Source organism: Ptychodera flava, chromosome 8, assembly GCF_041260155.1.
Source record: "Ptychodera flava strain L36383 chromosome 8, AS_Pfla_20210202, whole genome shotgun sequence".
NCBI lineage: Eukaryota > Metazoa > Hemichordata > Enteropneusta > Ptychoderidae > Ptychodera > Ptychodera flava.
The window spans coordinates 1,998,678-2,015,461 of NC_091935.1; the positions used below are offsets into that span (position 1 = coordinate 1,998,678).

At 37.7% G+C, this 16,784-nt stretch overlaps 2 protein-coding genes across 2 annotated transcripts; both read left to right on the plus strand.

The window, feature by feature from the left end:
- Positions 1–4,606: 4,606 nt before the first annotated feature.
- On the plus strand, positions 4,607–5,824 carry LOC139139462 (histamine H2 receptor-like). Its single transcript, XM_070708375.1, has one exon. The coding sequence runs from the start codon at positions 4,607–4,609 to the stop codon at positions 5,822–5,824; it is 1,218 nt and encodes a 405-aa protein (XP_070564476.1).
- A 4,161-nt stretch (positions 5,825–9,985) lies between these two features.
- On the plus strand, positions 9,986–16,535 carry LOC139138167 (uncharacterized). Its single transcript, XM_070706417.1, has 4 exons — positions 9,986–10,352; positions 14,256–14,512; positions 15,112–15,279; positions 15,569–16,535. Exons 1-4 carry the CDS (start codon positions 10,331–10,333, stop codon positions 15,707–15,709), a joined length of 588 nt encoding a protein of 195 aa, XP_070562518.1. The 5' UTR covers positions 9,986–10,330; the 3' UTR covers positions 15,710–16,535.
- Positions 16,536–16,784: the final 249 nt, after the last annotated feature.

Consider the following 16,784-nt stretch of genomic DNA (forward strand, 5'->3'; position numbering starts at 1 on the left):
AAACAATTGAACGTGTTGTTGAACTGGGAATCAGCCACAACTCAATATACAAACACAAAAAATTGAAGCTGTACAAGCAATGCGTACTAGTATATTGAAACCGACAGTCCTGTGACATCGACACATAGAGCCTCAAGCAAAACAATTAAACTTAGGAGAACTCCTATAATAGCTTGCTAAGAAACCTGGATAATGTATCGTTCCATAATGTGTTTTTGCTGACGGCTCACGGTCTTGTAACAATTTCATCTCGGATAACAATCTCCATTACGATGGATTGCAAAACAAACTGACAGCAGATGCACACAGCATCAAAGGTCAGACTGTTTGATTTTCGTCAGACCCATAAGAAAGTAAATCAGCATTACCTTGTTATAAAGAGATAAATAAAATGAACCTGTGTACATTTTGTTGAAGATTTCTTTAAGAGTGACATAAAAACACCGCAAAATCGACTATTTATGTACTGAAAGAAGGAAGGATTTCCTGTAAATTTATCTTAGCAAAAAATATTTTAACCATCCAACAAGCTTCATAAACTTATTAATGTCAACCGAACAAGCATTGAACATATGCACTACACTGGTTCTACGTACTTACGACTACAAAGACACAGAAGTGATGTAATATAATAGCAATAACCCCACCGCAGGTGGATATAAACGAGATTTTGGTACACGCACGACATATTTCATTCTTTCATTTTTTTAAATTTTTATTAAATGTTTGCATTTTTATTTCATTCTTTCATTTTGTTTGCATTTTTATTTCATAATAATGTTAACATTTTTATTTCGTTTTATCATTTTGCTTACATATTTATTATATTATGTTTACATCTTTTCATTCTTTAATTTTGTTTGCCTTGTTGTTATGTTATGTTTACATGTTATTTCATTTTCATTTTGTATTTTTATTTCATTATTTTTACATATTTATTACATGCTTTCATTTTTTTGCATGTTCTTATATTATGTTTACATTTTGATTTCGTTTTCTCATTTTGTGTGAATTTCATTATGTTTACTTTTTATTTCATTCTTTCATTTTGTTTGCATTTTTATTTCAATATGTTTACATTTTGTTTCATTCTTTCATTTTGCATTTTTATTGTATTATGTTTATATTTTTATTTCTCTTTTCATTGTTATTTTATGTTTAAATTTCTATTTCGTTTTCTCATTTTTTGTTTATACAGTAATAAATTGGCACTTCCTCACAGTAACGGTATGTTAGATATTCTTTCTCGAAGTTTGGGCTTTAACAGACTCAAAATAAACAATGCGATGACTCCTGGCGTCTTCTACGAAAGTTGACATCAGATGCAACAAGCAGTGTCAGCATCCAGCTCTCGCTGAATCGGGCAACATACTCCGCACAACTGTTCATCACAATTGCAGTCATCCCACGACGTCTGGATTATTTCTCAAAACTGTTTGTTTTCTGGTACAACTAATGTCCAAATTATCCATCAAAAATAGCACCTGTAATCTCATTGTACTACCTCTGAAAGTTGTTACGGTCGCGGTCGACGCACACGATAGAATGAGACAAATCTATTTTTTGTATGCCTTAAAGCCAGGACTGTTGTTCTTATGTAATTTTATGACAAAAAAATTGTTACTTTTCTTTTGCTTTGAATCTTGACCTGTTTCTGTCTCTGCAGTAGGTTGTTTTAATTACAAGTATAGTGTTCGCGTTGCATGTGTGGGCTTGTGTTGTAACGTTATCCAAAATTATAAAGATGCTGTCTCGGACGCTGAATTTTCGACGTTCGATCTGTCAGACGTCCGTTTTCTGCATTTTAGGATTAAAGTGACGAAAAATTCTAAGTAAGACAACAATGACACACAAGCTGATATAATATAACAGCAGTAATCCCCGCCAGAGTCGGGTATGAATGAGAATTTACAATGCGCGACATAGCACGAGCCGATAGGCAAGTGCTATGTGGAGCGAATTGTACCACAATCGAGTGTATACCCACCTGCGGCTGGGGTTATTGTTTAATTATCACATCTGGAAATGAAGGTGTATATCTCTGTGGCTGAATTTCCCTCTTTATTCACACATTATGACTTTGTAGCATATAGTGTGTGTGGTATTACTACTTTGGACACGTCATAAGCTTAAAACTGTATGATTTAGACAAGTACATGAGAAAAACTGCTAAACACCATGCAGGTAGTCAAGCTTATTGCGTAAGGACCACGGCATTTTGCATGATGCACAAGTATTTTAATGTTCGTGAACGAAAGGGAATAAGTTGATCTTTAAAACCAAGTGTTTTACTGTTTATTGATAAATCTATTGGCATTCGGATGTCTGCAATCGATTAATGCTCAAACTCTTTCTTTTTTTCTGTGACATCAGCATTCATGTGATGTGATCTGCAATAGATACTCATTTTTATGATATTGTTCAGTTTTGAACATGTTCTTCTTTCATCTGAAATGTACCATATCGCATTCTCTGTAAGTGTGTGTTGAGTAGTAAAAGATTGGTTGATTGATTAATTAGTATCACTTTAAATGCTAGTCATACATAGATGTGATACAGCAACAAGTAATATCGGACAAAAACCTTTAATTATTATTCGTCTGGATGACTGCATTATGGATACCTATGGCGATATTGATTCCTGATGTTTTTCGAGTTTGTGTGATTGGCTATTATAAAAAAAATACTTTAACACCGTCAATTAGTCGAACACATCCACTTAGTCTACCATTGTCATTTTGGTTTTTACCATTAACATACAGATATGACCCTTGACCCATGTTTGATGTTGAAAGGTTCTTTATTGGAAGCTCTTCAGGTATAATTCTGAAACAAAACCTCAATATCTGTTCGGCGACAAGTTCTTAATAATTCCTTGAAATAGATATGTTACGTAATCAATAACATCTGCCTAGGGTTCATATTCCATTAAGACATTACCATTTTTCTAAATTTAAAACTTGTTTCCGACAATATATTTGGTGATCTATACTGTAATTTATTGGTATGACGCGATGCAAAATAAGCTGCCATCCGTTGAACATTAAACCGGTACTGTAAATTATCCCTACGACAAGGTCGCAATTGTCACAAAGAAGGAAAAGGCTTAAAGAATGAGTAATTGTATGTTAATCAAGACCTCTAAAGTAAGTCACAGTTTTACTCAGTTATTCTAATTATTCAATTGTAGTCAAAACCACAAGCCATCGTGAAAGAGCTGGACACATTGCCTCGGAAAGATGATTTGATACCGATTTTCGACGGACACATTTTAATTGAATGAAAGCATTCATTGTGTCAGAGTTTTATGGAAATTCACAATAAAACAGCAATGGACAAAAAGAACGAAAAAAAACAGCTTAACACAGCGAAGTAACTAAACATAGATATCGAAGTCGTTTACGTCGGCATAAAACTATTTCTCCATGTTGATTTCGTGTGAACTTCAGTATATTTTGCTTGGCTACAATTTTTGCATATTGGCTGGGCATTTGTAGAATAATTTGATGATATATATAATACAATAATTTTTGTCGAAGCAGTGGGTGAAGTTTCCTTTTCAAAATTACTGTCATCGACGCCCTTCTGTTTTCATTGAAATATTTTTTTTGTTCCTAGATTGCAACCACATATCGCATGTCAGTAAAAATACGGTAGTAGGAAAATACATATTTTGCATCAATTGCAGAAGAAGCTAGCTTGCAAACTCTATAAATTACTTGTGTAATTGTAACTCTGCAAAGGACAACTTAATTTTGAAGATGTCGGTAACAATCGGAAAGCAAGGTTGACTTCCGAGTGCAATTGGTTTTCTCTCGATTAAACCACTGGCTTTGAGGGTCATGGGAAGGGAACAATCGCATAAATATACTTCATTCTGTTTACACATATTGTGGTGGTAATGACTACACTGTTTTAATCCTGCATATTTTGTAAAAACCGGTTGCTTTCATTACCTCTCTGGGTGAGCTTTGTTCAGCATATTTTACCGGTTGTCTGTTTCTGAGCGCTTTCATGCAGACAGCATCATAAATTATTAATTTTTCATGACATCTATAAGAGATAATCCTTTCACAACATCAGCCATAGCTGTATCATTGGCCTGAACCATGCTGCATATGTAACCAACAGACACCTGTGATGATCATTGGTTCTGCCAAATCATACAGACACTTTCATCGTCTATGCGAACCAATAAAATCAGGATATGAATCCTAACCAAGTAATTAGTGGGGGCGACCTAAGCCATATAAGTAAATTCCTGGAAACCATCAACAGAGAGATTACTCTGCAGAAGTCGACATATCGTTCTCATCGCTATTCGATATTCAACGTTAAATCGACTGGAATCGTTGTATTGGTGAGCCGAAGAAAAGACGAACACTGACTTTCATCGGTCACAATAATTCTGATTCTTAGTTTTAGTCAGAAACCTACAAGGTTATATTATTTACTCTTCAAACATTCTGAATGTATGGATTTTGAAGGTTTGGCCAATCGATTTGATCTATTCAGTCAGAGACGCAACAAAACTATTGCTAACAAAGGGAATTTTGCCAAACTTCAAATGATGACACCTAACGCTACGGCATCAAATCTCACCCACATGGACCAATCTTCGACGGAGGACCATGTTGGTCTACTGCTGTTTGAAATCACAATAACATGCATCATCGTCATTGAAAACATCGTCGTGATCACTTCATACTTGTCAGTGAGAAAACTGAGAGACAAAGTGTCAAATATCTTCATCGTTAACTTAGCAGTTGCTGATCTCTTCTGTGGCCTTGTTCCATTACCTCTGATGGCGGCAGCTCATCTCAGCTCAGCGCCAGCATGGGCTTTTGGCGAATTTCTTTGCAACTTCAACATAGTATTTCACGTCGGATTGTCAGCGACCTCTGCGTATGGTGTGTTGCTTGTCACTCTGGACAAATACATCTTTTTGATACACCCACTGCGATACCACCAGCTTGTTACTGAGCAACGGGCACGAATCGTCGTAGTGAGCACATGGGTCGGTACCTTTCTTTATTCTAGTCTCGCAACGATCACTCGCTTGAACGAAATTCATGAAGACAAGGCATGGGCTAACGTCTACCCACCATTATGCTATCCTATCCAGCCAACGTATGTACTTTCAACTGCTATATTTTACATCTTCATCCCAGGCGTAATCATCATTCGCTGCGGATTTCATATTCTCCGGGTAATCAGAGATCAGTTGAAGAAAATAGAATCCCAAAACCCTCGTGGACGTCGCCAAGATCGTGATCAAGCTACCGTGACCGTGACCGCTACCGATAATGCGTATGGTCAAGAATCACTCACTGTTGAAGATCTCGAAAATCCGAGCCAAATAGAAGGCAGGATTACTGGGGGAGAGGGAACGGTGAATACTGATATGCATCCTCCCCTCAAAGCAGGTACCTCACGAACACTGGAGGAGGAGCAGAAATGTAGAGGAACCGACAGGTTCAAGTCCACGCGTGACGGCTCACATAACCAAGCACAGGTGAGTGTTCAAAGCGGGATACGACGGGTGAACAAGACCGAACTGAAAGCAGTGAAGACAGTTGGACTCGTCATTGCAGCCTTCTTCGTCATGTGGGCACCTTTCTTTACGACACTGGCAGTGGCTGGGGCTTGTATTGGATGTCCGTTAGACTTTGAGCGTACGTTATCAGTAACTGTTTCTATAGGCTTTGCTAATTCGGCTATCAACCCGATGCTTTACGCCCGAAATAAAGATTTCCGTCAAGCCTACAAACAAGTGATCTGCTGTTGCTGTTCCGTGATTACATCCTCGATCCGTCCTCTGTAGAGCGATTTCTCAGTTAACTGTCATATGGTCGATGCCAGCAACAAGACTTCAAATTAATGAGACTACACAAAATTTGTTACCCTTCGGACATCTTATTGTTAATAAGAAAATATATAACCGGGCATATTAAAAACCATCTTACTTGTGCATGAGGAGAGATATTCAGCCTATAGTTTTTTCCCTTATATACTTTTGTGTTAGGTTCTCTTCTTCAAGTTTTATAACACTACGTAGCAAACTTTTGAAAATGATTTATCGCTTTTATGTTTGCAAGTACCCTGTCGGATTGTAATTTTCCACCGGCATTTAGTCTTAGTGGTATGTATTTGTCGATATTTTTCAGTGAAAAAAACGTGGCCATTTCGGTCAGTCGGCTGCATTAAATTTGAACGTAATAGATCGTGTCTTTCCGAGAAAATGACACGATTTCAAGTATATGACAATATTGTGCGGTAGTTCTTATGTCGTGTGTGTATCTGTTCCTGAATTTATCTGCAAGTATTTCACCGTACAAACACTTTGAAAGTCGAAATTTGACCATGAATACTGTTGATTCTTCCGAATTAAATTTCCAGAGAACGACTCTTTTAGACAGAATCCATATTATACGGATATTGAATCCTAATGAACTTGAGTCCTCTGTATGGTACAACGATTGAAAGATTGGATATTGTTCATTTTTTGTGATTCACTTCTTCGCACCTAGACTACCTATTAAAAAATGTCGTCATTAATGAAAAACATTGTCAGTTGTACCGTTGGTAGTATATAAGACAATTCCCACTGAAAATAACCTGACTCGAGTTGTTATTATTCTATTGTCTTAGTTTGCTAGTACCTTGTACTTTTCTGTTGTTTTAATATTTGGAATTTATGTACAATATCATACATAATTTTCGTCTTCGTGTTTGTTACTCCGTTATCATCGATAGATCAATTCTTGCGCACCAATATCTGTTATCTGCAGTCTTTTAGACATTGCAAATAACCTTCACGATTCAACGGGAAATTCGATGGCAAAAGTACTGTCTCAAATGAAATGTCTTCTTGCAAAAAATAAAGTTGCTGGAAAGTAGAAGTGTGGTGATTTAGGATAAGTTGTATATTCTAGCCCTGCAGTCTTTACAATGTGTCAAATTTTGGAGCTGAAAAACTTTAAGTGCTCCAAATTGTCCAAGTTGAACTGTCTTTCTTGTTCGTTCGCCGAGTAAAGTCCAGTACAAGGCAGACATGACAGGCAGACAGAAGAACAGACAGGGACAAGGCCAGTACGTTGGGGTTGGACGGAGATACTAATAAAAATAGGATTGCGTTCATATGTATTTGTTAAATAACCCTGAAACCACGAAAAGAGCAACAAACAGTCGTGTAAAATCTGACGAGAATTCATTCTTTGTCGGAGCTTTATCGTGGACCAAGATGGATATTTCTGAGAGCATCTGACCTGCCGTCTGGCGTTTAACGATTTATATTTTTCTGACGGTCAATACGTCACTTACGGTACAGTTATTAGGTGTCTTCTTGATACTGTGTATCAGATGTTGGGACGAAAGGATTAAAATGCTTGCTCGGAATTGACATTTCCTAATTGCAAGGAATTAATATCCTTTTTTTGTCGGAGAAAAGAGAGTAGACAAACGCTTGAAATTAGAGAAACGTTTGGTTACTGTTAAAGCAGGTTGACGGTTCTACTATGGTGCATATGTTGAACTTCAAGACTTGCTTGAGATATGAGAGAAAACATTGCTGCCTTTTGTGTTCAAAGCCAAACACCCTATGACAGCTAAGGTGTCGTCAATGTTAAAGTATTACTTATGCATCTTTCCTCAAGAAATTATTCCTGAATATGTTGTCAAAGATGTGTAACTTTATTAAGGTAACAGAGCAGGTACTTAAATCGTGTGTTTCCGGAATCATTTCTCTGAAAATTGGTGTAGGTAGGTCAGAGAAACCTTTATTTTATTTTATTTTTGTCGGCAGAGGCCCATAACATCCGTCAAAATTTAGCAAATTTACTCAAAATTTTCTTGTCTTGGATTTTTTTTTTATTGGGAAATGCATATTTTTTAATTTGACTTTATATCACGTGTTGTCATCAACATAATTGTAGCGCTATTATTGATTTCTGTCACATAATGATTTGATATCTGATTTTTTCGTTTTAATGACATGCTTAATTATGAATTAGAATACGCAAACCACCTTAGAGAGGGAGAGGCGACTATATTCATACTCTTTAATATGTTATCAGAAAAACACTGTATATCTGCAACGTTATTGACATATTTTATGCGTTTTTTTCATTTACATAACATTGTAATTCCGTATAAGATAAATTTCCTTCCTTTTCTATCCTACTACTATGAGGTCACGTGACTTTTATAAATTATGAACTTGAAATTATATATCAATAATCAAAAGGGGTCAAAAAGCACGAAGAGGGTTGGCGTGAAGTCTGACGATGTCGTTCAACTTGTACTATTTGTTAAGGTAGCATGCGCTGCAAATCTAAAGACATACTGCACTCGCCAAACTTCAGTTCCGCGAGGAAACTTTTAATCTCTTTTAAAATCATTGATAAAAATGAAAGAGTCACCGAGCAGATTTTACTGTTAGAGAAACAAAATTGATAATCAATATGTTTAATATTCAAAGTGGTCGCTATCATTATGTAAACGCCGTGGCAAATTCAGGTAGCAACATCACAAAATCAAGGCGGTGAAAACGTATTTCACAAGCTTCAAAACAAGTCGATTCATTTATACGTAGGAAGCATTATCAGAAGAGAATTTTAAAAGAAAATGGGAGAATGAATATGCATGCTTTAGGATTAGATAAATTCATGGTGACTTCTTCCTATAGCGGATAAAGTTTCTTTTCTACTGGATTTGAAATCTTTCGAACATTGGCTCCCACGGACCGAGTATCAGAGTCAAGATTAATTTTAAATCAGGTGATACGAAGCGTATAAGTTGTGTAAATTGTGTCACACTGTGGCACAATTGTCTGGTCTTTATTTATTTCAGAAACATTTAATGGCACATATACTTTTCATTTATGTTTTAACTAAGCTTCTGTTCAAGTTCGAGAATCATTCAGCTTGGTATACCATCTGTTCTCTGTCCCTGCAACTATCTCAAATGTCTACCTATATGCTCTTCTGTGATCATCTCCAATACCCTTTTCGCATTTTGCGCTTTTTCTTCGCATGACAATATGCCTATACTGCCTATAACTGAATATTTTGAAGGGTGTGGAAACTATGACGTCACAAGATGGTATCAGCAATGATGATATAGCGAGGTCCACTGTGCCACCATTGAAACCATTTAAATCGGCTCCTTAACTTTGTAACTGTGGCTGCGTCAAGTGATGGTCAGTTACTCGTCACAAATATGACACTATCTGGAACGTGGAATGAAAGTCGTTTTTATTTAAATTCGTACAGTCATAGTGATACAAATTATGATTGGTCACCAGAAGACATTCTGTTACAACAAACTCGACGACTTAAATCTGATTCTTAAATCAGATCTTTAAGGAGATGTATAATGTAGACGAGAATGTTAATATCTCGACGAATACGTCTTTTATAATATACATGGTAGTATCCTATTGTTAAAGTGACATGGCGGACAACGATCTCTTGGCAAACATAACAAGCTGATATACCACCATAAGTAGATCATATCTATAATGTATGTGTACAATGAAGATCATATACAGTCGCAACTATTGAGGACTGCGATGAGAAAAACTATGAATTTTAACTGTCTCTATCATATAAAACATCTCCCAACTTTTAAAAAAGCCTATCAATTGTCGCATTTGGTAATTTTCATCCCATCCAGCTATATTGATTTTGTGGACGAGTAGGTATGTCAACATAAAGAATGCAATACCAGGAAATGGTACAAAGGTGTTTAGTTACTCTGTGTACAGCACTGATTCCATGTTTGCTTAATACCGATCGTTGACGGAAGCACGGCCCCTCCCAATGCATTATGGTATAGAAGTCCGATCGACACAATACGTCACAGAAATGACCTTCAGGCAATCAGGGGTCAAAGAACGAAATAATGAAGTCAAAATCCTACACCTGGTCAATGATTGATATACCTTCGTGACGCAATCACTGCAAAATTCATCAAAATTTAACGTATATACTGGAGTTTTTGTGATCGAAATACAAGCACAGCTGTGGATCAAATTATATATTTCAAGAGCGTACAGTTTCGATATTTGTGGACACTCAAAGTTCGATGACAGCTACATTATGAAAAAGGACATACTGGATCGATTGTTTGCACTTCTGTGTGTCATCACCTACTCATCGGGTTAATACTTAAACATTTTTCCCCGTCAGCAAGTTTTATCTATACCAGTATTTGGATATCAGTAAATTTGTCTGACATTCTTGTGCCAGATAAGAGACAGAACCATCTTCACTTGCCATTGTGCCGCGCTTCTGGTGTAAATTTATTCAAGGAATACACATTAATCCTAATGATGGCATCTGGAAATCCAGGTTAGTTTATTTACGAAACGACCGATCTTTTGACACAGTCGTCGGATAGGTTGGGTAGAAACCAGTCGACGAATATGAGAACGGTTTTCCTGCCATTACTTTATCGTTGTGTTGAATCTGACTCATGGAGCCGCACTATAACCCGCGCTTAAGATGATCGAGATCAGTTGATTTCAATGGCAACAGCAGATCCTTCTTCGCTCGGACGTCTAAACTAGCTAAATATGTTTAAAAATCTTGAAATGCTCTTCAGAATGAGATTGGGTCGTCTTTGATCTCACAATTTTTACGTCATCGTTTACTGTTTTGATATCGCAAGAGGTCATCAATGACGTACAATATTTCGGTGTTGTTGAAACTGCATAGCAGCCACCTTAACAGTCAAAGTGGAGATCATATTGAACCATTTTCATGTGACATTATGATTGAAATCTCTTAGACGTCAAGTGAAGTTGGTGCCGCCGATACTGTATTGCGTAATACGTGGTTGAATTATAGAGTACAACCTGTGTACATACACATGTATATACACAGAGATAGGTTGATATTCCAATAAGGGTCATTTGTGGATAATAATATGATCTGCCCTGAGATGGGATTCTATTCTGCTTGCTAATGAAACACTTACACTAAGTTATGTTTCTTCACGAGATATCGTTCAATCCGTACGTAACAGTACTCATCAGGCAATGAGGTAAACTGAGTCAGGTGTTCATGTATCCCAAAACAAATAAAAGTTAATCGGTTCCTCCGACCATGGAGATATGCCTTACCCACTCTAACCCATGATGACATTTCCTGATTCTTTGAGAGACTGTATTCAAATGTTCCGATCAAACCCGCGTGTCTTCTCGTGAATACAGATGGGCAATAATAAACTTGGTTTAACTCCTCTATGCAGATGTTTTGTGAAGTCAAATTACTTTTCATTGACGTTTGCAGTGAATCACAAATATCACAGTCGTAAGATTCCCGAATGCAGATTTTGTTGGACAGAGGGGTTTGATAGGGATGACGCGATTGTAATTGTCACAGCACTCCCTGCGACAAAAACAAAACACATAACTTTGCCTTGAGTCTGATTTCTATTTTTCGAGTACAAGTCTATATAAGAGGGCTTTGAACACTTCAAGATCAAAACTTTTACAAGATTTCAAGCCGCATCTAAAATACCCATCGACCCTTAAAATGTCATTAGATTGATCGCCACTCAGACCTTTTATAAATGGTATTCATTTTACCTTGTGATTTGTTTTTGTTCTAGATATCGGTTTATATGTTTTATCATAATTTATTAATGCCATCGTCTATGACGCCATAGTGACATTGACATGTTCACTTCCAATTATGAAGAAGTCGTCTGTAGCTCCTCCCGACCATTCCGAAATTACTAGATTGTCCATTCATTTGTTTTGACGACGACGACGACGACAATTATGATGATGACGATGATGACCATCATCATCATCATCATCATCATCATCCAAGAATCAACCATGATCGTTATCGTATGGTTAACTTGCTGTCATCTCCAATGTCAACCAACTCTGTTTTTGTAAAAATGACGAAGATTTTCACCGTAAAAACTTTCATTACAATTTCTGCAAGATGACATCACACAAACTCATATCTTCATTAGCAAATGGTCGAGCAACCAAATATATTCAATAAGGAAAATCCAGGAAGAGAAAACCCCACGCTTATTCAATATCTGGATATCGTTGGTCATGTCAAGATTATCCGTAAAAGGCTGCCTCAAACAAGTTATGTGCTACAAAACCGTGACTATAACATTCCATGGAATCGCACAAAACATGAAAACTGTAACTTTAAGTTTGCTTTTCCACAGCATGGGTTAGCATTTGTTTTTACTGGACGCAGGACGTGAAAGATTTGATTGGTTCTTCATCACAGCAGCGTTGTTTGGTGATCAGGTAGCATTGTTGAGGGGGGAGGGGCACAGGATTTCGGTTATCGTTTACCCAAATATCTGCCCATTTTACACCGAAAATTATTTACAAATACAGCACAAATACTGATATGTCATGCGCAGTAACAATGATAGAGACAATATTAAAGCCTTATCACTGCAAGCGTGACACTGTCCTGTTATACTGCTGAACTTCGGTCAAAACACGAATGAAAGAGTATTGCAAGTCACCGTCACGCGCATGTCATGCGCAGACAGCATGTCACAGTAGCAGTGGTACGCAGAATATTTAAGCAATAAAGCACTCCCCGCGACCGTATACCACGAGATTTGACCAGTTCATGACATATATGCACGAGCGATAGTGATTGCACATATGAAGTGAACTGGTCAAAGTCGAGTGGTATACCGTTGCTGGATGTGATTTACTGCTATTATATCATAACAGTATATTGAACCTCTGGCATGGAAGGTCAAAAAACCGGGTTTTTTCTCTAGCCGAGAGCTTGCGCATATATCAGCCGTGGTATCGCTACTTGCGCATATATCAGCCGTGGTATCGCGAATATACCATGGTTCTTTTCACGTCCCGACCAATTAAATCGCTGTATCAATATACTGGTATAATATAATACATCTTATATCAGCCAGGTATACTGCGATCTGATCGGTCGAGATGTGAAAATAACCGTGCTATATTTGCAATCTAGCTCGGTTGAAAGTGGCATGAGCTCTCATTGAACGAAAAATTCCCTTTTTGACGTTTCACGCCAGAATTTCAATCCAATATTAGATATAAGAACAATAAACCACCTCAGCGACTGGTATACCAATCGACTTTGACCAGTACACGATATATATGCACGAGTTATCGCTCGTGCACATGTATCGTGAACTGGTCAAAATTTTGTGGCATACCATCGCTGGGTGAGGTTTATTGCTCAAAGAACACGCAGCGACTGAAACACAGGTAATTTAACATTTGTAAACGTCTTTCAACACAATGCGGATATCAAACATGCTACAATATTAGACTACACATACAATGCCACGATTACGATGAGTCGGAATCACAGAACGTTAAATTGCGACATAGACTTGGTTCAAATCAGTGATTTGTAAATGTTTGAGTGGAGTAAACGCGATAATTTGTGTTCTGTTTTTCATGTAAAACGCGTGAGTGGGATGAACGCTATACGGGGGAGTTTCTCTTGGAATCACAGAAACTACCTCTCCACAGCGCAGACTCAAAGGTAACGCGTTCAGTCGCCAGGAAAACTTAGCCTAGACTGCCCAATTCCAAAATAGGTGTGTATTAAATTGGAGAGACACAAGAGAAACTATTACAAATGATTTTAATTTTCAAAAATTCACCGACTTGAACAAAGTCTAATTGCGACACACAATCTTATACTTTTGCCTGGGCACAGACAATGACTCCCATATAGATCACAACAAAGAATTCAGAGTTTACACCGCGAAATATATCTGCTATTACCTGGCTATGCCTACAGTGCTATCCAGGAAGGGTTGGGGGCTACAAAACCATGGAAAGATTTTGTGCGAAATTTAGCCATACTTTATATTTTCCTTCCTTCCGCAGTGTCTGATGATGCACCACGACCACAGCTAATAAATAGACACCCGGGCAATTTGAGACAATTATCTCAAAATGCGTATGTCGGATTGCAGGCTGTTTTGAAAGCGAGTGCAAATAAATATCTAATTCTCAATTTGCGTCTATCTATAGTAACAATTAAGTTATGCAATGTACAAATATGATAAATATGCATGTCAGATTTCTGTATAAACTAGCGAACAAACTACTGCGAATATTTTGATCTTTTGTGGAGCATTACCGGTTGGCATAATATCTGTAAATTCACATGGTATGCATTTTTATCTCCCTTTAATAACCATAATGAGATCAAGAGAAGTCTATCCAGTTAAATGTCAATAATTCTCCTCCCCAGGTTTCGAAGCGCCCTCTGTGCCACCCCCATCGTATGTACCACCCATGTTGTCGAATGAACCACCGCCGGAGTATCAAAACACCTACGACAATCAGCAGACACTTGGACAGGAAAACCAGACAATGCCGGAAAAATCCCCTCTACCAGACACCAGCCCCTATCCCATGCAGCCAGGATATCCTAATCAGCAATATACATACTACCAACCAGACCCCCAGGGATATCCCCCGTACAATCCAGCTGGGCACTATCCAGGGGTATGGACCGCTAATTATTTTGTATAGAAGCTTGATGCCGTCATGTGTGAAATGTTAGGTCGGTGTGCTAATGTACTGCAGATTTGTGCTGGATAATAGCAGTATTAGGAAAACGGTGTAATGAATATGATCTTACAGGATGTTATTTGTTTGAGGGAGGGGTCGTCAGAGCTGATCTCAAAGGTCGTATAATACCCATGTACAACCAATTTAAATAGTGTACCCAAGGTACTTGGTGATTGGTAAAACTTGAGACATGTTTGTAACAATAGACATCGTAAAAGTCCGATGTTGCAGCCATGTTGACGTAATGACATCTGGATACCATGCATGAATAACATTCTTTGTAGAAAAGAAAATCGCACATGCGCAGCTCCGACAACCACTCCCTTAAATTGGGAACGGGAGGCTTTGTATTCTTCTGATAAAAACAAAACACTTGTCCGAATAAGAGTCAAAGTCTTTGTAGTCGATGTCGTCTACCATAATGGCCATCACACTTTTCTCAGTTGTACATCCTCATATTTAAAATTACGTAACTCACGATTTTCAGTTTATTGTTTGTTTCACTCCCCCCCGGCTTTAATTTTTATCGTCAGATTCAACAGCCCTATTCACCACAGATGACCGTGATTCAGCGAGATCCAAACCAGCCTCCTCCCAAGGAGACAAGTGCCAAGGACATTGGAGCATTGGTATTTTCTATCTGCGCATGTCTCTTCTTCTTCTGGCCTCTTGGTATATTCGCCATTGTATTTTCAGGAATGGTGAGTTCAACGCTACGTAGCAAACTTAATTTTCAATTGTCTTTGTGAATAATTTCGAATCGATCGCTAGGCTCCAGTTCAGAAGTTTCCTTGTTCTTTTTGTCAAAATATACACACAGACGTAAAAGCAGTTCCCAATTTTGAGTGCAACAGCTTTGTGAAGATGAAATCAATAAATCACACTATTTATCGCCAATTTGTATTGTTATTATGGATCATGTCATTGACATACTTATTTGCATTGCTGTTGCTGTTGTTGTTGTTGATAATGATGGTGATTTCATTTCAGGCACTGTCCTATCGCGGAAGAATTGGTTCTGACGACCGCGCTGATCAGTACACAAAGTACTCGTTGATACTGTCATCTATCGCTACAGGCATTGGTATCGTTATAATCATCAGTCTTATCATAGTTGCATGCACCGCATGAAGACAGGCGTCATGAAAGAATATTTTTAAACTGAGTCCGTCATATCGTTTGACTTCTTGCATATAGGTGAAACACCTTCACCTCTCGCAACAACGGTCAGACCAGGGCCAGTATATATATATACATCAACTATTAATTTAGACCGATCAACTAGCAGAGCAGCAAAATATTGTACAGTAATTGTTATTTTCGACAAAATTATCAATGTTCGCTCACGGAAAGTTCCAGTCTCTTAGAACCATCACCACACCACTTGACTTCTAAGCACATTTTGTCGATGGAAGACAGATGAACTAAAATTTCACTTGAAGAAATGAGGCCTTTATACAGATATTTAATTCCCAACAAATTGCATGTAACACATCTAATGTAAGGAGCATTGAAGTATTGGAATAGCCAAACAGTCACAGCTTAATGCTGATAGCGACTCCCTGCTTGGCGACCTCGATAAGCGTTTGTGTTAGAGGTTGCTGTCTCCGAGAGTCTGTACGAGCAGCATTTTAGAATACCCCAGGTAGTGTTCTCATTTACTGTATGTAGCCTAATGGTTTGATTCATCCTCGTATTGTCATATTACAGTTTTACAGAAAATTGCTTCAAAATTACGTAATGATGTTACGTTATTACTTTTTGCATGTAAACTAGAAGCACACATTTGACCGAGATCACATTGTCGTACGCAGGTAAATTTTATCGCTTATCTACACACAGGCACGTTGCAGATTAGCAGCCTAACTATTCAAACAGAGAAGCCTCTTTGGAAATATACCTGTACCTTGTACTATTGCAGAAGTATATTAAAATTGACGTGTTTGTCCGAGATAAATTGGCAGTGTATTTGATATTCACCTTACCCGTCGTTCACGGTAATTACTCCCCTCGTATGAATCTACATGTACGATAATTGTAGTACAAGTTAGGGGTGGTCAATGAAGTATCTTGGTGCTGATGAGAGAATAAGACCCAAACAGGAGTCACTGTTCATTGAAGTAAAGGATTGCCCATTAGATCTTATGAAGGATTGTCAGAACACCATACTGCACCAATATTTCCACCTCCCAATATATTGAAATAT

Coding starts and splice junctions, on each gene's coding strand:
- LOC139138167 (XM_070706417.1), top strand. CDS start 10,331: ATGATGGCATCTGGAAATCCAG. Junction 10,353..14,255: donor GATGGCATCTGGAAATCCAG/GTTAGTTTATTT, acceptor TCTCCTCCCCAG/GTTTCGAAGCGCCCTCTGTG. Junction 14,513..15,111: donor CAGCTGGGCACTATCCAGGG/GTATGGACCGCT, acceptor TTTTATCGTCAG/ATTCAACAGCCCTATTCACC.
- LOC139139462 (XM_070708375.1), top strand. CDS start 4,607: ATGGACCAATCTTCGACGGAGGACCATGTTGGTCTACTGCTGTTTGAA.